Genomic DNA, 20,687 nt, shown 5'->3' on the forward strand with positions numbered 1-20,687 from the left:
GGGAACACAGTGACAAGTCTGAGATACAGGCAGATTTCCAGTGCCGTGCCTCATGTTTGGCTCAACTCACCCGAGTGGTCCCTGACCCTCTGTGGCACCTTTTCCCCATTCCACAATCCTGGCTCCACCCCTGTCTTCTGAAGTGTCTTGGATTCCCCTAGAGCCAACTCCAGACTCCTCCCCACACAGCCATCCTTTTTGATTTTTCAACAAGAGGATTTCCTCCAAGTAGATTGTAAGTCAATGAATATCTTTCTTTTTCATTTTAAAGTGTGGAGACACATTATTAGCCAAATGAGGCCTTCTCATGTACCACAGGTGGGGACTGCTGCAGGATTGGGCATTTTAGAAACAAGAGTATTCTAAAAGAAAACTTCATTCGTATGGAAATTCTGGGATGCACACTTGTGCACACACTCACACGTAGTTTGGATTTACAGCTGACAAGATCCAGAGCACAGACAGCCACTCTGCAGAGGAGGTTGGAGAGGTGGAAAGCAACCCAGTAAGCAAGGCAATTGCACGCCACCTAGGCATTGACATTTCTGCAGAAGGCCGCCTGGCCAAGAACCGGAAGGGCATCGCCATTATCATCCATGGGACACCCTTGTCAGGTACGTGACAGTCCTGAGGGAGAGACTGTGATCAGAGATGCCCTGTCTCTTCTATAAGGAACTGTGGCCACATCAGCTGTGGTCAGGGACAATCATAAGAGTTTCATCTGAGGAACAGCATACCGAATGGTCACGTGCCCTGTCTCCAAAACACAGACTGCGTACCACAACTGGAAAACCAGCATCACACAAGTGTTTACAGCAAAGACAAAGATAGGGCTGGGGAAACACTTCCATAATCAGGGTGCTTACAGGACGAGCATGAGACATGGGTCTGGACCCCCCAGAGTCCACATAAAAGCTGAGAGCAGTGGTTTGTGCCTGTAGCCCCAGTGCTGGGAGGCAAAGGCAGGCAGGTGCCTGGGGCTCACTTCAGACAGTCTAGACAAAATGGTGAGCTTCATGTTCAGCAAAACACCCCGGCTTAAAAATTAAGAGGGAGAAGCCACCAAAGACAGATATCCTGGCATCACACTCTGGCATCCAAACATGCCAGCATGGGTGTCCATATATGTAGACACTACACCCAGAGACATATTTTTAGAAAAGATATTTATGATCTGCCATTTGTCATGAGGAGAAAGTGTCAAACTTACGATTTATAATTTATATCTGTTTGATATTGCCTCTGTAACAGCCACAAATTTAGCAGCTTAAAGAGGCGCAGATTTCCCCTCTTAATAGTCCTGGAGGCCCCAAGTCTTAAGTGGGTCAGCAGGCCTGTATTACCTTTGGGAGGCACTAGTGGGCAATCCACTTTCTTGTCTTTTCTAGCTTCTAGAAATATTGTCCATCTCTCTGGCTCCAGGCAAGAGCCTCCACCCTCAAAGCTGGCAATGCAGTCTCTTCTGGGGGCTTGCGGTCATAACACTGCCTCTGACTCCAGCCTTCCCGCTTTGTTTCTTCTAGGGACTCCTGTAATGAGATAGAGGCCACTCCGATAATCTGTAAACAGATCCCACCTGCAAAATAATCACACTTTGCCTATAAGGGGACATGCTTGCAGGCTCCAGGGATGGGAACATCTACATCTTTAGGGTTATAATTCAGCATCCTGTGTAACCCATTCCCTCCTCCTCTGCCTCCTTTCCTCCCTCCACCCTTTCTTCCTTTCATTCTTGGACTCCAGTGTTGTGTCTGGCCTCATACTCCCTATATAGCTGGGGATGACTTTGAACTCCTGATCCTTCTGCCTCTGCCTTCCAAGAGCTGGGATTACAGTTCTGTGCCACCGTGCCCAGTTTATGTGGTACTGGGGATCAGACCCGGGGCTTCACGCAGACTAGGCGAGCACTCTGCCGACTGAGTCACATCCTCAGACCCCATTTTGTTTTGTTATTTTTATATTAATCGTGCTTTTGTTTATTTTACATGTATGAATGAATATCTTGCCTGCTTGTGTATATGTGCGTCACATGGGTATCTAGTGCTCACAGAGGCCAGAGAGGGCATCCAATCCCCTGGAACTGGAGTTACAGATGGTTGTGAGCCACCATGTGGGTGCTGGGAACCGAACTGTTCTTTTGCTAGAGCAGCCAGTGCCCTTAACCACTGAGCCATCTCTCCAGCCCCCTTCCCCATTTATGCTTTATGAAAATATCAGTAACATGGCTACACATGCAAACTTTGCAGCTACAGGCCAACTCTAGTATCTCTATATGAGTGGATTCTAGATCCTTTTTCTTTGCTCTTACCTGTTATTTCTGAATTTTCTACTTTTTAATGAAAGTAGATTGAAAAGGGAAAAGCCAAGTCAGCACAGGTTACTCTTTAACCCAACATGTCTTCCTGTTAGAGATAACAGTGGGGGTGACAGAGTACTTTAGAGACAGTAGAAGCTGTTTTTCTACCTGAGGAGGAAAGCCTGGTGAGGCTGTCGGGTGTCATGCCCCTGTGCCTCAGTGGCACAGTTAGGAACAGATCCACAGTTCTGACTCACAGCAGTGCTTTCTCATCTCTGCTGAGCTACCTCTGGCCACTTAAGAGACTTGGAGGCGAACGAAGCACTCAGAAATCACTCCAGAGGGTCCTCTGTTCTGCAGACTTCTGTCTAGGACACTGAGCAAATGAGACTCGTGAGAGTCAATGCCCTGGCCATTTTTACAGGAAAGACAGCCAACGCCATCAGCATGGCCCGGTACTACAATGCAGCCTGCTTGAACATCGATTCCATTGTCCTGGAAGCCATGTCAGACAGTAACAACATCTCAGGGATTCGGGCCCGGGAGCTGTGCATCAGAGCAGCCATAGAGCAGTCTATGAGGGAAGCAGAGGAGTCAGGTAAGGCCCATTCTCCATGGGTGTGTGTGTGTGTGTGTGTGTGTGTGTGTGTGTGTGTGTGTGTGTGTGTACACATGCATGTAATAGCATGTACATGTGAAAGTCAGAGGACAATCTTGCCTGTCCTCTGAAGCTGCCCACCTGGTTTGTTGACAAGGTCTTACATTGGTCTGGAGTTCACTGATTACGCTGGGCTAGCTGGTCAGTGAGGCCCAAATACCCATATCCATGTCTTCTCTCCAGCACTGGGCTACCACACCAGACTTTTTATGTGGGTTCTGGGGATTGAACTTGGGTCCTCAGGCTTACATGGCAAGCACTTTACCAATTGCTCTATCACCTCAGGCTCCTCTTGGCCTCTTCTGGTCAAGTGGTGGTACCCTACTGGTAAGATCACCCCTCTATGCATGACATTGAGCTGCCTCTCCTACAGCCTGGTCAAAGGCTGACATGTGATGTGTTGCCAGTTTATCCCAAAGAATTCTCTTCACCTACCATATAGAAGTAGTAGTCCATGCCCATGCAGGAGTATGCTTGACACAGTAGAAAACAGGACCATAAGAGACACAACCCACATTGTGGTTGGACTGACACTTGGAGGGGAGCCAAAGATGAGCTCATTAAGCACGAGAAAATATCACAACCATAGAAGTTTCAGTTCCTGTGAGAGAGCAAGTTTGAGACTAGACATTTCCAACAAAAGGTGACTGGGAAAGAATTCATGGAAATGGGTTTAGGGATCGGGTGACTACTAACAGGCAAAACAGAGACAAGGACAAGAAAGCAGGGAAACTGATAGTCACTCAGAGGTAGGAAGGCTAGTTGGGTCAATTGTAATTAGCTTTGATTAGGAATTTGAATTCTATTGAAAAAAAAGAAGAATTTGGGGGTGACTGGCCTGTCTTCCAGATGTCCAAAAACCACAGGAGGAAAGTAGCTCTCATAATGTAAAGGGAGCAATAGAAAAGCAGAGGGAAATGGCCTTGGTCCAGCTGGCTGTGTCTACCTGCATGGTGTGGAACTGAAGGAGCAGGGGGATGTTCAGGGATGATCACAGAGACTTCTGGCCACAGAAATTAGGAAAGTGGCATCATCTACCATGGAAGGAATCCTGGGGGCATGGGGAGGAGGCAGCATAAGGAGATGGATTGAACTTTTGGCTCTCACCATAGAGAGGCCTGGTGTGGTCTTCCCACTACAAGCCAAGAACCTTGCCTCCATCGGTCATTTGAGGACTGCAGGTCAGGAAAGCAGCTGCGCAAGGAAAAGAAGATATTGAATTCAAAGCAGAGGGCCTGCTTAGAGCTGGCTCTTCTCTCTGTGAACAGTCCTAACAGCATGCCACACTTCCTGATAGCACCACGCCTGCTACTTGATCAATTCTCAGTCCCTCCACTTGGAATGCTCATGGGAGACAGCAAGGTTCTTTACTGAGTAGATAAGAGAAATAGTTCTGCAGGGAAAATCCCGGGCAATACATAATTCTAACTTTGTTTTTTGTTTTTTTTTTTTGTTTTTTTGGTTTTTTTGTGTGGTTTTTTTGTGTTTTTTTGTTTGTTTGTTTGTTTGTTTTTTTGGGTTTTTTTTGGTGTTTCGAGACAGGGTTTCTCTGTAGCTTCAGAGCCTGTCCTGGAACTCACTCTGTAGCCCAGGCTGGCCTTGAACTCACAGATATCCACCTGTCTCTGCCTCTCGAGTGCTGGGATTAAAGGCATGTGCAACCACTGCCCGGCCATAATTCTAACTCTTTTAAATGCTCGTTTCTAACAAACAAATGATCCATGTGATTATGTTAGCATCCTGACGAAAATGATGAATTTGAGCTCCTGAACAGAGTACCATCAAGCTAGAGACGGTGCTGGGGGAATCTGCCAATCAAGTGAGAGCTGCAGACACTGGACAAGGTGGAACTGGCCCCGAGAGGCCCAGAAGGAGAAGGAAGCTCCTCAGGGAAGACTTGTATGTTAGGAGGAAGCCCTGTAAGAAAAGCCAAGGCACGCGTAGCTGGGGGTGGGGTCCCAAAGGCAGGGGCTCAGCAGGGAAGGCACTGGAGAGAGAAGGAGAGAGCCTTGCAGCTTTGGGGGAAGAAGGAAAACACGTGAGCGAGGCTTTCACATCTTCTGCCTCCTTGCTTTGGAGCCCTTTGCTCTAACGAACACACTTCTCATCTCACTTACTTTGTTCTGTTGTCCATCCTCTCTGCTCTCAGTCCAGAAGCTTCTGGGGCAGCGGCCGTGTTGCTTTCCCTCACTGCTGTTTTCACAGCACTGGGAGCAATGTCAGGCCTAGAGCTGACACGTGACTGAGATGGATCTTCAAAAACAAAGGGGCACTGAACCAATAAATGAGCAGAGCTGGATCCCACCGAAAGCTATAAGGAAATGAGCCCTACGGTGGTTTCTCGAGGTCCAGAGGTTTCTGATATCCTTGGGAGCCTCAGTGGAAGGGTTAGGCCCTGTTACCGTCAGTAGGCTGGAAGGAGGTTGCCAGGTCCAAGCCTGCCTCTGCCCTCCCCCATTGATCACTAAATGAGGAAATGCCGTACGTACTGCTGGATCTCAGTAGGCCTTCCTCAGCTGAGGCTCCTTCCTCTGATGACTCTAGCTTGTGTCAAGCTGACACACAAAACCAGCCAGTAAAACCACTGTCACAATAATGTCTATAATGAAAAAATTTCCAATAGCCACATAGAAGTAAAAAAACCAACGAAAACGGTATATTTTATTTAAGCTGTTACATGGGCAACGGGCAGTTCCATTTGTAAGCCAAGCACAAAAACTGACAGTATCGTTGTGAATTCTCCTGCTCACTCTGCATCCTCAGTGGTCCAGCGTACACTGTGCTCTTCTACCTCAGCTGAGCTTCAACTAGCCACAGTTCAAGCACTTGGTAGCTTCCTGAGGCTCGTGGCTTCTACTTGGCAGAGGCAGGCTTGGACCTGGCAACCTCGGTGCTGGTCCTGGGTTCTATAAGAAAGCAGGCTGAACGGGCCAGGGGAAGCAAGCCAGTCAGCAGCACCCCTCCATGGCCTCTGCATCAGCTCCTGCCTCCAGGTTCCTGTCCTCATTTCCCAGGACAATAGACTGCTATCGAAGTGGACAATGACATAAACCCTGTCCTCCCCAAGTTCCTTGGCTCATGGTGCTTCAGCGCAGTAATGGAAACCCTAACTAAGACAGTGGTGGTTTGGACCGCTGGTTAGAGAGGATGAACAGTAAAGGGGCAGAAGTGAGGTGATTATAGGATGGGGGGAGGAAAGAAAGAAAGGAAGAAGGGGTCCCCAGTTGGTGGTGCTGTTTGGAAAGGTTCGGGACCCTTCAGGAGGCTCAGTCTCGCTGGAGGAAGTACGTCATGAAGGGCAAGCTTTGAGGGTTTATAGCCCTGTCTAGTTCACTCTCTCAGCTTCCTGTGTGAGGTGTGATCTCCAGGCTCTTGTTCCTGATGCTTGCTGCCATGCCTCCCTTCCATAAGGCACTCTCACCTCTCTGAATCATAAGCCAAAATAAATACTTTTGTCTGTAAGTTGCCTTTGGTCACAGTATTCTATCACAACAATAAAAAAAAAAGTAACTAATGGAGGCAGAAAAAAGCCCAGGCCCCAGGTGAGCCCCAGGTGAGCCATCATTCAATGCATGATGAGTGGAGCCTCTTCCTTGAACCCAGCTGTATGAGAAGACGGTTCAGTATTCCATAAGAGAGTGACACAGACTTGAGTGTACATCCCCACTGTGATTTCCTTCATGTTGTAGGATGACTTTTACTAAAACTCCACCTTCTCTTAATAGCTCAGGAGTCTTCAGTGCTCCAAAATATGACAGGACCAGCACGACTAAGTACTGAGAACCTGGGCAAGTTTACCTCAGAACTCACTCTAGGGTCCCAGGAATTCAAACCTCCAAAGAGTGTTCGAGGGAGCATGATGGTTCCCAAAGGCAAGGCGGATAGCCACTGGTCTGGGTCTCAGAAGCAGCATCATCTGCACCAAGCCGAAACACCACAGGTACGCAGGGATCCCTGGGAAGAGGGTGGGGATCCCCTCCTCCTCCTCCTCCTCCTCCTCCTCCTCCTCCTCCTCCTCCTCCTCCTCGGCATCCTACAGCTAGGCCAGCACCCTCTGTGTCTGTGGCTGTCCTTAGCAGGGGACTGCTGTCCTTCAGAAATTTGTGTGCAGCCATCTGGTACCAAGCAAGTACTTTCCTGTTGTGGGTACCCAGCTGGATGCCAGAGGGGTAAAGGTAAGAAAGCTGCCTTGGTGGAGAGCCATACAAGGAAGACAGTCACACTTACAAATTAAACAAATTAAAGAGGTAACCAAAGATAGCTACAAAAGAAATAAGTTGAACCATAGAAAATGGCCAATATCAAGCAACCATTTTTAGGATCCCATAATACTAATTTCCTATGGCTCAAACCAGTACTAGATAAAGGATTGGACCACTGAGATAAGTGGTTCAGGGCTATAGGGGAGGTCATGGTAAGTCATAAAGAAGTCACGTGGTATGAGCCGTATGCCGAGGGATGTAAAGAGCAATCTTGGCAAAAGAATGAGTTGCGGGTAAATAAACAAAGTCAAGTAAACGTGAGCCTCTAGGCTGTGTGAGCACAAGGGGCTAAGGGAGTTGTCCAAGAGCAGGCCCGGGGTCAAGGGTGAGCGGCTAGGAGAGCAATGGAGGCAACGCAGGAGGCAGGTCTAACCTGACAGCAGTACTGGGCCATTGTCACTCACGACAGAGCCATCGGCAAGCGCTCCTGTTTGACTCCAATAAAGAAGCAGGAAGAATGGGTAGTTGGATGGAAGGAAAAGGAGGAGGCCCTCTTGGAGAAAGATAAGGTCCACCCCAGAAGAAATGAGATTCCAGGAGAAGGGAAGAGGGGCGGGATTAAGCACAGTCAAAAGATAAGGGCACTGGCTTCCTCCAGGGTCCATCAAGGTCTAAAGAAAGAAAAGAAACAGACACAGCTAAGGATAGGAGAATTAAGATGGAGGATGGAGGCTGGGGAAAATCTTATTTGATGTCTCTGATGTGTGTCCAGGAAGTGTGATCCTTTATAGGAAGCAGTAAGGAGCTTAGGGTTGCTAAAGAGGGATGGCAGAGCACACATATCTCCACTGTCATAGATGGAACCAGAAACTGGTGATGCATAAAGAAAAGATAGTTGAGAATGCTGGGGGCCCAACTGAAACTAAAAACAGTAAGTTCATAGTTTTAAGATTTCTCCAAGTGGCCCCTGGCAGTCCTCATTCCGAGACAGAGAAACAAGTTGGCATTATTGGAGAGGGTGGGATGTGTTCAGAACCAGGTGCAAGGTAGTTGAGATGGAATCACCAAGAAGTGCCCAGCCACAGTAGAGAAGGAGTTAAGAGGACATGGAGTAGGGGAAACAGGAAGAGTTGAGGGTCTTCAAGTCTTGCTAGCATCCAGGAGTCATGCTGTCCAGGCAGTGGGTGTTTCTTAGTGAGTGGCTGAGGTGGATGGAGATAGCTGAAGGTCCTTGTAGAGAGGCGGCCATGCCTTGGATGGGCAGATGGAATGAACAGGCTTGTAGACCTTCATAAGAAGAGAAAGCTGAGCAGTAGATTGGGAATGCGGATTAAATAAAGATTTAGGTCCTGACGGGAATAGACCCAAGGGTAGATGGGGAACCACTGGCTTGTTATCTTTGGGAGCACCAACCTTCTAACTTTCTTTCCTGTGAGTTAATGTGACATTCTTTGCACAGATGTTTGTATTTGCAATAGATAGTGTATTATGGTAAGTTTTCTTTGTTTTGTTCCTATCCATCCAGAAGTAAAGTTTTTTTTAGAATGTTCTAGGAGGGGCAGCAGAAAATTCTGTTTCTAACTCTGACCCTCTCTCAATAAACAGTAACCCTGAGAGTCAGAAGAAATCTCAGAGCTCGTGCACCACACACAGACATGCACTGTTCAGTGCGACAAGACTCAAAAGGTTTAGACAGCAGAGTCCTCTGCCGGAGCTTCACCCCGAAGAAGTGGGTGCTTGGTCTTCTTAAAGCTCTCATGAAGCATGAGTCCTCCAACATCTAGGCCTAACTGACTGTGTTGCAAATGGGAAGAGATGAGCAGTGTGTCATTTAAGGAAGATATGGCTGAAACATGACTCTTTTACTTATAAAACACTTTCACTAGTTAGATTTTTAACTTACTAGTTAGAAATACTGTCTTTCGAATAATATTTAGTCTAACACTCTTACTTCTCAAGTCCATGGCCTCCCCCTACCATGACTGTGTCCTAGACATTGGTCATCATCACCCACAAACTTCACACACCCTACACACCAACCATGCTGCAACCCATAAATTGTATGCCACACCCGACACAGCAACCACCATCTTCAAGTGACTGGTCCCATAGAAACCTCCAGTCCTCATTCTCTCTGCCCACCTCACTGCCCTTTTTCTTCCCACTGGATCCCCTGGTCCACACTCCCTTGTACCTTCTCCTTTATTATATTCTCCAGACAGTCAGTCTCCAGCCCCAGTGGACTCAATTCCATCCAAACCAAACTGATCATAGCTAGAAAAATTACTTGTCTCTCCTCAATAGCCTTAAATTTAACACCACACATCCCAATGTCTGCCATAGACATTCGCCCTCCATTCAAAATGACCATGGCTATCCTCACTCTCCTGAACTCTAAGACACTCTTCTCTTCTTAGCTGACAATCTCTCTGCTGAGCTCAGAAGATAATGACTTCATCCTCACCACCACATCTCCCAGCAGGCTTCCATAGCCCAGGGCTGTCCCTGCTTGCAGCTGAGTACCTGCCCCTGCTCACGTTCCAGGCTGACCTCTCTACCTGTGCACTTGACCTCAACCTTTTCCTCTTAGTCAATCCAGGGGCTAAATTCCTACCATGGTCTTTCCGCTCCTGTTTTTCCTTCTTTGCAATGTGTCCTTTATATATATGTATGACCTTGCATCCCTGTCTAGCTCTTAACTCATTCTTCAGATCCTCTTCACTGTAATTACTCCAAAGAATGGCTGTGCCAACTGCCTTCTCTGTCTTGGCTGCCCCCAATCTCCTTCACCAATTCCACTGAGACATCTATCCCCCGCCTCCATTCCACTTGCCACATTGCTTACTGGATTCCACACACACTGAGCTCCTGTGTGCTCCCAAATCATCTCATACACACTGAGGTAGCTTGCGGCTTCCTCACAGAAAGACCTTTCTCTTGGTGTTATCTCATTCGGTCATGTTGCCCAGGTAATGTGATCTCACCACGGCCATCTCCACCCCCATCACTGCTCTTCATTCCCCTGTCTGGTCACTTCCCCACCACGCTCCTCACAGCCAGTAATACTACTGATTCCTGTGGGAAGTGCTCAGTTTCCATGTCTCCCGTGAGAATGTTAAGAGCCATGTAGGCAGCACCATTGTTAGCCCTGCTTCTACGAGGAGGGGCTAGTGCATGATGGGAACTCAGGAAATATCTGTTGAGTGAATGGACAGTTAAACACAGTTTAGGACATACAAAAACACCTCCCATAAGAATCCTACTTAAAGCTACCAGCCATTCTTGAGAGAAAATAGGAGTCCTGCATTTTACAACACAGTCCTCATTTATAAATAAGGAGCCTACAGCAGTTGTATGATTTTTCTAGATGCTACATGGCTTGTAGATACAGTTGTTGAGGCAAAGCTAGAGTCTGACTTCCAGCTCTTCTCTCACTCATCAGGTTCCCTCTAGCCCTCTCCTCATGGGGCCCACTCAGCGCCGGCTCAGTGTCAGCGCCAGTATCGGAGGTGAGACCGGGCTGATGAGCTGTGTGCTCCCAGAGGATCTTCTCGTTCAGATCCTGGCTGAGCGGATACAGGTGCGTGCACACCCACCCACACCCACCCACACAAAGCTACAGGCTTGGAACTCACATACTGAACCCATGCTGAGAGCGGAAGATGCTAGGCCATCAGCCACCCTCAGCGGCTCAGAGCCCGTGGGTCTCAAAGAGGAAAAGTGGACTTCTTCACTCTCAACAGCCTTTTCCCTTTGAGAGCTCTTGCCCCCCCCCCCATGACCTCTGCCTTCCCTGCAGCCTGAGGCCACTCTTTAAAGATCCAAGGAGCAGATTACACATCAATAAATAAAGATAGATAGATAGATAGATAGATAGATAGATAGATAGATAGATAGATAGATAAAGCAAAAAGAGTGATGGGTTAAAAAGTATAATGTAAGCAACTAAAGTTAGAATTTGACTAGCATGGTGATGAATACCAGAAATCCCAGCACTCAGCAAGCTGGGATGGGCGGGTGGGAGGAGGGGGTGGTATAGATTTGAGACCAGGGGAGGCTGAATAGTGAGATCTTGTCTCCAAAATAAAACATGGGTCTCTGTAAATTGCTGTTAAAAAATGTTTTCAATATGTAATGTGAAAAAAATTAGTATGTAAAGCAAAATTACATTTTGTATATTTGCAAATAATGTCACATGCATGGTAAAAAAAAAACAAAAAACAAAAAAACAAAAACAAAAACTCCTACCTATGAGGTAAGTGTTGTTCTCTTTGGTTAGTAGCTTGGTGGAGTTTATATCTCCTTTTGTCTTCCTAAATTCTTTGTAAGGGCATACTGCTTTTAAGGTCAAAACCAATATGATGCCTTCCGTAAGAACTTGAGGGCCTGGAGCTGCAGCCCAGGGGAAGAGTGCCTTCCTGGCTTGCTCAAGGCCTTGGTTTGCTCTCCAGCACTACACACATGGAAAATGTGCACAACTGTTCTGCAGTCATGACCAGCAAGACCTAGGAGGCCCCAGAGTTACATGTTTGCTTTGGTTTCTCACACTGGGCTGCTTTTAAGTGAACGTTTTTTCTCTCTCTCTCTCTGTGTGTGTGTGTGTGTGTGTGTGTGTGTGTGTGTGTGTGTGTGTGCATGCGTGCGCCTAAAGTTGATTTCGGGTGTTTCTCAACTTTTTATTTACGGAGTTATGGTCAGAGATTACCAATTCTGGCTAGTCTAGTTAGCCAGCTGATGCAGAGACCCCAGTGGGCCTCCCTAGCGCTAGGATTACAAGCATCAGCCACACCTGCCTGGTAACCTACTTGAGTGCTGGGGATTCCTCTTGCCTGTTTCTGGCCACTGGTGGCTCCACTGAGCTCTTTGAGTAATACCACACTGCAGGAGAACCCATTCTTTAGTGGTCCTATCACCAGAAACACTCTACTCCACGGCAGTGGACCACTAAGAAAAATGTGGGCCTCAGAGAGTGAGTGGTGATGCATTGGCCTGAATGGGGTCTCCCAGCAGGCACCTCATAAGATCTGGGTGTGGTGGTATGTACTTGTAATCCTGGGGAGGCAGAGACCAAAGGATTCCTGAGATTCACTGGCCAGCCAGTCTACTGGAATCAGTGAACCCCAAGTCCCAATTAGAGACCGTATTTTAAAAAATAATAAAAAGAGGTGGATGGCTCTCCAGGAGTAACACCCAAGGTTGTCCTCTGGCTTCCACATGTGTCTGCATGCATGTGCACCTGTACACAAGCATGCACACACATGTACACACACATGCACACACAAAAAGAAAAGTGCAGGTGGCCATATGCTCTTGCTGCCTGTTTCTTTGTCTGTGGGAACCCTTTCCTTTTCTCTCCTTTGCATCTTGTTTTCATATGCCTCGTGGATATTTCTAGACCTTTTTGACATCCCCCTTGTTCCTTCATTCTACACATGGAGATGAAGTAAATTCTCTGTTCTCCAGGCACCTGCCATTACACACTCTGATAGCTGACTAGGCATTTAGTCTCCATCTTCCTTTGGAGGGCCAGTCAGTTCTACAAAACCAGCTCCTTCATTTCATGTCAGCGCCTGGACTTTGGTTTCACGTTGTTTACTTTGGAGCCCGGTGGGTATGCGTACCGTGACAAAAGAACACGCCTTCTCTCCATAGAGAGCAGCTGATCTCCGGGCTGCGCTAACCATCTTGCTCTCTCCGCTTGCAGCTGAGTGACTGCTTCAGAGGCGTGGTGTTCGACAGCCTGGACACGCTCTTTGCTCGGAATGCACCCTCCGCCCTCCTCTGCCTGCTAAAGGCCATCGGCAGCCGGGAGCACATATATGTCCTCAACATGGCTCAGGACTATGTGGCCATGAAAGCCCAGGAGAAGGCCAAAAAGGAGCTAGAAGGCAAGGCCCCCCAACCTCCCGGCTGACCTTCCCAAACCCAATAGGGCTTTCCTTGCCCTGGGGCCTTGTGCTTTTCATTCTGCTTCCCTAGTACAATAATCCATCCAACGGGCTTAAATGACACGGTTGCACTTTACCTCTGCCCCCCAGAAGTGACTGGGGCACTTGCTTCTAATTGTGAACAGGCTAAGCAGAACAAACACACTGTGAGCACATCCTGGCCTGGGATGCTTTGCTTGCTGGTCCAGTTAAGACAATATGCAGTTCCTTTGAGCTAACGGGACTAGTTTGTATACTCTGGGTCATTTCGTCCTCACTGGTGAAGATTATTATTTTACAGATGAAGACAACGTAGCCCCACAATACAAAAGTCTTCTCAAGCTCACATGACAGACAGATGTGATGGCACTCAGTAGTTGTAGGAAGGATTGTAAACTCAAGGTCAGCCTGGGCTGCACAGCAAGACTACAAGTATACTACATTCAGAGGGGAACCACTTCTCTTGTTACCTCAGTGGCCTGAAAAATATTAGCCATTTAAGAAATGGAGTTAAAAATAGGTAACAAGGGCCGTAGAGATGATTCTGCAGGTAAAGGTGCTTGCTACCAAGCCTGACAATCTGAGTTCGATCCCTGGGACCCACCCACATGATAGAAGGAGAGAACCAACTCCCACAAGTTGTCTTCTGATATCTGTCTATGTGTGGACTGTGGCACACACACACACACACACACACACACACACACACACACACAGTAAATAGTGTAATTTTAAAAAGAAAAATAGAAGGGGTTGGGGATTTAGCTCAGTGGTAGAGCGCTTGCCTAGCAAGCGCAAGGCCCTGGGTTCAATCCTCAGCTAAAAAGAAAGAAAGAAAAGAAAGAAAGAAAGAAAGAAAGAAAGGAAAGAAAGAAAGAAAGAAAGAAAGAAAGGAAAGGAAAGAGAGAGAAAAGAAAAAGAAGAAGAAAAAGAAAAAGGAAAAGGAAAAGAAAAGAAGAAAGGAAGGAAAGGAAAGGAAAGGAAAAATAGATACAACATGAAAATAATGTTACTTGAATTAGTCTTAGTTTAATCAGAAGCAGGTTAGCAAAGCATGGCCTGGGGGGGAGGATCTGGGGAATTGCTGTGGCTGTCCCCAGGAGGTAGAGCCCTGCCTCTGAGAATCATGGGCTCTGGATGCTCTCCTGTGCTTCACTTGGGCTCTCCTCTCAGGGAACCAGCTGCACAGCTCCCCATTTTAAAGTAAGGGAATATTTAAAGCAGACTTCATTCATGGACAGAAGTCAGTCTGCTTCCTCATCCTCTCATTGGGAACCATGAGCAGGCTCCTTTGAAGCTAGTTCTCCTGCTTCCTAGTTTTTCTAGGACAATTTTCTATAAGGATCAACTTGAAAGAAATGGCTTGTTATTATTAATAATTATTATTTTCTTGATGATCTTTGGGCTGATCTGTATCTCTGATACAGAATCGGTGCCTGGCGAGGACCAGCTTGTGTTCAGACCCAGTGTCTTCTTGCTGAATCTTGGCCTGGTTGGAAGGGCATACTCCCTCAGGCTTTATTTGAAAGGACACTAATCCCATTCATGAGGGCCCCACCCTTATGACCTATTCATCTCCTAAGACCCCACATCTTAACACTTTCATATTGAGAGTTAAGTTTCTATCGGTGAATATAGGGAGACACAGACATTAATACCATAGAAATTACAAGCTTGATGACATGAAACAACATGGATTTATTATGTTACAGCTCTGGGATCAAAGATCTTAATGTCTAGGTATTAACAGTGCTGCAGCCCTGTAGAGGCTGTAGTGGGCAAGGGTCCTGCTCTTTGCCTTTTACAGCTTTCAGAAACCACCTTTTAGAATTCCTTGACTCACATCACAGAGCTGCCACCTCTTCTGTCATCTCTCTGCTTCTGCTGTTCACCCTCTCCGCTCCTGCCCCCCTCCCATAAGGAATCTTTTCACGGGACTCTGCCTAATTCTGTCATGTCTGCAGAAGTCCTTCTGCCCCGGAAAGCCCCACCTTCACAAGTGTAAGGATTAAGACTTGAGCATCCTTGGGGACCACTCCTCAGCCAACCCTAGATGGAACCCAAACTTGGCACTGTAGAGATAAAGGAAACCCAGCAGGGACCAGGGATCCCATCTATGCTCCTGCCCCCTCCCACTGTCACTGTGTGGGCAAAGATGCTCAGACCTTGACCTCCCAAACCCCCTCTCCCTCCACTCCACAGAGCGCAAACACAAGGAGGCTGCTGAGAAGGAGAAGGAGCGTCTCCGCACATTAGATGAGGAAGAATATGATGCCCTAACACCAGAAGAGAAAATCATGTTTGACCGTGAGGTTCGGCAGGCGCTCCGGGAGAGAAAGAAGAAGTGAGACCAGTGGCTGGCCAGAGCAACACTGTTCCCTGGGGAGGGACTCACGGGGAGACCGGGGTTGGTAGGGTGTATGCTCCGCTCTGATTTATCTTCCAGAAAGGCAGCAGCAACCACAGAAGACCTGGAGGGATACCTGTGGAGGGAGGGTGGGGAAACCCATTTGGTTACCCCTGGGCCCCAGCTGCTGCAGGCTTTCAGGGTACCTTCTGCTATCCTCTGCTTCCTCCTGCTGGGGCATTTGAGGCTATCAGGGAGGATTTGATGTCCCTGTGCTCTCCTAAGGTCCCACTGGCTGCCCTAGCAAATGAATTCTGGGTAGCACTTGTCCTCTGTGACTAAGGGTCAGCAGCTGATGACCCAGGTACCACTCTGTCGACATGGGTAGAGTGGCCTAACTGTTCTCCCTCTTCTTAAGCCCACATCTGGCTGCCTCTGTATGATCCTCAGCCTGAGGGCAACTCACAGTCAACAAGCATCCACTCAATACCTGTCACTAGGGACCGAGAACTGGATCCCATACACACACACACCATGTAGCACTCCAGAAAGCTGGGCCTGCAAGCTCGGGCTGTCTATCTCACAAACAGCCTTCCTATCTTCAGACATCACAGACATGGACAGTACCACTGCCCATTGTGCTCTGTCTGCGGTTTCCAACAGTAGAGGATGCTGAGCTGTGGTTCTCAGCTGTGATAACCACCCATTTTCTCCTCTCCCTCTGCCTCTAGGCTCCTCTCACTGACTCTGAAGGAGGTTGTATATCTCCCCCCCCCCCCGCCAGCATACCCTCATCCTTTCCCCTGCATAGGAGAAACGTCTGTTCATCAAGAGGCGTAGCAAGCTTAGCGTTGGTACCCTGGAAACACTCCTTTATCAGCAAGGCTGCAGTACTCACTGTCTTCATGTATCTGCTTCATAGAGCACATTTGAGCCCCAGAGCTCATCAACAAGCTGTTTATAAATGCCTACACATACACATGCCCGCCCCCCCCACACACACACACCATAAAGGATGTAGACATAGCCTCAGTGAGCAGCGAGTCATAGCAACCAGGAGCAACTACAGATTCGTGAGAATGAAGAGATAGGTAAATCAGGGTCTCCTAGCTTTTTATGTTCTTGAGTCTGTCTTACCTAAGAGATGTTTACATGACCTCAGGGAATATAGGTAAATTAATATACAACTCAAACATTCTCTGGTATCAGAATATAAATTAATATACAGCCCAAACATTCTCTGGTGTCAGAATAATTTAGAATAAAATTTATCTGAAAACAGTTCCTTGGTATACATATAATTTTACTAATTATTAAATACAGAAGTAAATCTGCATAGTAATGAGATGTATATACTTTTTCTTTTGAGACAGAATCTCACTATGTAGACCAAGCTGGCCTCAAACTCACAACTCACAGAGATCTTCCTGCCTATGCCTTCCAAGTGCTAGGATTCGAGGTGTGTGCTGCTACAACCAGTTACTTGTTTATTTTTATATAAAGAATTAAATCTTTGATACTGAAAGACAAAGAGGATCTTCAGCATTTTTCAGAATTGATTGATATTTTATTTTATAATAATAAATGTTGGGAACACTTTCACATAAATATGTAGTATAAAATATCAGAAGTCTGTTTATCAAGCTTTTCTGGAAATTCTGCCTTAGTCTCAAGCTAAAACTCAATTCAGAAACTCAAGCAGCGGTTCTTAATCAGTCTTTCTAACGCAGTGATATACTAAATTGATACCTCCATGCTAACAAATGACTAGAAAATATTTGAAGTCTTTCTTTTCCATAATTAAGCTATTCTGTTTATACAAAAACAGAGAACTTCGTACAGTAAAATCCCTGCAATTCATATGATACAGTAGTCTCGAACCTGAGCCAAGCAGGTTCATTGGCTTTGCATGCATGGCATGATGGCATGCACAGTGCAACTGGTAGGTTGTATGTTCAGAGCCAAAGCTACGTTGAGCATGGTGGCACTCTGGAGGCTGAGGCAGGCAGACCTCAGTGAGTTCCAAGCCAGCCTAGTCTACATGGTATTTTTGATTTTTTAATTAATTTTTGGCTATTGCACATCCAGAAACTTTTTACTGTTGCCAAATTTTTCCCAACCACCGGATTCAGTTACATAACCCCATCTAGTATTGTGCTCCTCAGGTTGAAAGGCTGTGGGTTAGCTATTTTCAGAGGTGCCATTTCCTTGCTTCTTTGCATGTGGTACCTGCTTTGATGTCTCTGTGCTATTCACAGTAGGGGCAGACATGGCTAAATGCACAGAACAAAGGGGGGGGGGGGGGACCAGGAAGGGAGGGCTGGCCTTCCAGAGCCAGCAACATTGCTCTTAGCCAGCTGTGGAGGGGACTGATAAGGAAAGCACAGCATCCCTTCCTGTCTGAACATCAGATGTGAGGGTGTGGGGAGTGAGCAGCGCCGCACTGGTGCCTCACCCACCTTTGAACATCCTTTCTCAAAGATCAGCGTATTCTCAGCCTTTGTCATTCTCTCCCATGAAAAGAAACAGGACTGGAAATACAGATAAGTTAAAAAATTCTAATCGCAACTAATTCATCAGAGATTTGCTGAATGACCTTTTGAAGATAGTTGTGACCCCTTTGTTTCCTCCCTCCCTCCCTCCCTCTCTCTCTCCCTCCCTCCCTCCCTCCCTCTTTTCCTTCCTTCCAAGAAGGCTCTGCCCAGGGTCCCTTCCTCCTCCTGGTGGTCCTGGCTGGGCAGGTGAAACGGGAGGCCCTGAACTCTTCTCTGTCTGTGGCTTGATGCAGGGAGCTGGAAAGGCTGGCCAAGGAGATGCATGAGAAGAAGCTGCAGCAGGAGCTGGAGCGGCAGAAGGAAGAGGATGAGCTGAGACGAAGGTTCAAAAAGCCTAAACAGGCCCCCGTGAAGGAGGAGCCACCCCTAAAGAAGTCACAAGCAGCCCCAAACAAGCCGGTAGCAGCCCTTACTTGCTCCTTACTGAGAGGCAAAGGGACCACCACTGTAACCTGCAAACCAGCCCACTGTCGCTACCCTCCAGAACCCCGACTAACCATGTTATGGTTATATGGATACTATGGTAGGGCAGGAGGTAGAAGGACCAAGCCTGGTGCTATAAGCACTGACTCTATGTGGGTGCTGAGTTTGTGTTTGACCTGGTCACGCATTCAGAAGGACAGTGGTCCCCACCTGCAGTTCACAGACGAAGCCATAGTCCCAGAACCCTGTCCAGTAATGTATTATCATGGTCTTTGCTCTTCCCTTTGCCAAATACCAGGTACGAATTCCCTCCTGTGGAGCAGGCCTCAAATCCAGGCATGAGAACATTTGCTTACTCCATAAATGGAGGTCTGGCCACTATTTTACCAGTGGGTACCTCTTGCCTAGCAGGTCATTTGTAGCATGTAGTCCAATGCTGGGTAAGATCACTGGTGTCTTTTCTACCCCAGCAGCACCTTAAGACACAATAAAAGACAGCTAGTGAGGAGATAACTATTCCCTGATCAATTTGGGTTTGATTTCTCTATGTCTTCAACTAAAGTATGTGACATCTTAGCCGTAGTGTCTTCATATCTATTTATGATAGGCAACCAAGAGTAATGGCATAGCCTTCCTTATTTTGGGTGCCTCCAGTTTCTCACCAACCAGTACCTCCATATTTTATTGGAAAAAATCAAATTAATCTATGCCAATTTAATCATCCCATTTTTAAATTTTTAATTACATTTATATTTATTTGTGTGCGTTTGTGTGTGTGTGTGTGTGTGTGTGTGTGTGTGTGCATGTGCATGTGTGCACGCCATAGCACACAATGGAGGTCAGAGGACAATATTCAGGAATCAGTTCTCTTCTTCCATTGCATGGGTCATAGAGATCAAACTCAGGTCATCAGGCTTGTCAGCAGGTGTCTTAGCACACTGAGCCATCTCATCATCCCCCAAACTTACTTTTTAAAGGTAACATTACACACATCGAGAGAGAGAGAGAGAGAGAGAGAGAGAGAGAGAGAGAGAGAGAGAGACTGTTGAGAGCACAGTTAGCCTAGAAGTCTGTACATTGACTGCATCGTAGCCTCCAGCTAGAATCTGCTGGGGCTTTTAACTGAAAGTATATAGATTTCCTGCTTAACTCAAGTGGCTGTGACTTGAGCCCTGCCCCTCCAGTGTCCCTACTACAGGATAGAGGGCAAGTTCCTTCAAGGGTGATTTGATGACTTCAAACTGAGTGGGAGGGACCATGGCCCTGTCATCCATTTAGGAACACACTTTGTATATGGCACCTGAGCTTAGCACAAAACACGTTTAACCATATTCCTTGGGAAGACTTCTTGAGACCGTTCTTGGTCTAATGTAGTCATCTGGTCTGAAAATGCTATCTTAAGGAAAGTCGCTGAGACCAGATACATCCTCTGGAAGTGAAAGGAAATATTGGGGTGCCAGATGATGAGGAAGGACTGGCAGGCTTGAGAACCACCCAGTTTTAAAACACTAGCACTGTGTTTCTCTTGTTCTTTCATAATTAAAATTTCCAAAAAGCTTCTCTACTCTGGCTCTACTTGCTCAATTCCCATTCATGCATTAGTGGGAATTATTTTACCCCAACTTCAGTCTCGGTCAGTCATACCCATTGATCATAATCCCCAGCAGCCTCTACATGTCCACATCAGGCATCCACATGTCAATGTCTGACTCGATTGGTGTCATGGTGCAGTTTCTATAAATGGCACCAACCTTTGAACTATTCTCTTAATGTCCTAGCCTATTTCTCCTGGCACACTTCTTCTCTCCTTCTCTCTTCCTCCTCCCACCTCTGTCTTTCTTTCTGGCCCTAATTCCATCCATCCCTAATCATTAATCCTAATTCCATTCACTGTACGTTTTCAGTCTCAGCCTCTTCTCTTCCCACTTGGTCATTTTATCCTGTTATGGTTTGAATCTAAAAAAGAGAGAGAGAGAGAGAGAGAGAAGGAAGAGGAGGAGAAGGAAAGAAGAAGGAGGAGGAGGAGGAGGAGGAGGAGAAGAAGAAGAAGAAGAAGAAGAAGAAAAAGGAAAAAGAAGAAAAAGAAGAAAAGAAAAGAAAAAGAAAAAAGAAGAAAAAGAAAAAAGAAGAACAAGAAGAACAAGAAAAAGAAGAACAAGAACAAGAAGAACAAGAATAAGAAGAACAAGAACAAGAAGAACAAGAAGAAAAGCCAACAATGACGAAAGAGAAGAAAAATGTCCCCCAAAGCTTCACATGTAAAAGTATTGTTGCCATTG

At 46.8% G+C, this 20,687-nt stretch overlaps 1 protein-coding gene across 1 annotated transcript in view; it reads left to right on the forward strand.

The window, feature by feature from the left end:
- Positions 1 to 20,687, forward strand: part of Hydin (HYDIN axonemal central pair apparatus protein) — a 350,853-nt gene that overhangs the window by 256,371 nt on the left and 73,795 nt on the right. Inside the window, 7 exon segments of the mRNA XM_036188859.1 lie at positions 441 to 614; positions 2,721 to 2,894; positions 6,680 to 6,894; positions 10,599 to 10,736; positions 12,861 to 13,044; positions 15,286 to 15,427; positions 18,219 to 18,384. Coding sequence (XP_036044752.1) covers positions 441 to 614; positions 2,721 to 2,894; positions 6,680 to 6,894; positions 10,599 to 10,736; positions 12,861 to 13,044; positions 15,286 to 15,427; positions 18,219 to 18,384 — 1,193 coding nt within the window.

The sequence above is a fragment of the Onychomys torridus genome, chromosome 5 (genome assembly GCF_903995425.1).
Source record: "Onychomys torridus chromosome 5, mOncTor1.1, whole genome shotgun sequence".
Lineage (NCBI taxonomy): Eukaryota > Metazoa > Chordata > Mammalia > Rodentia > Cricetidae > Onychomys > Onychomys torridus.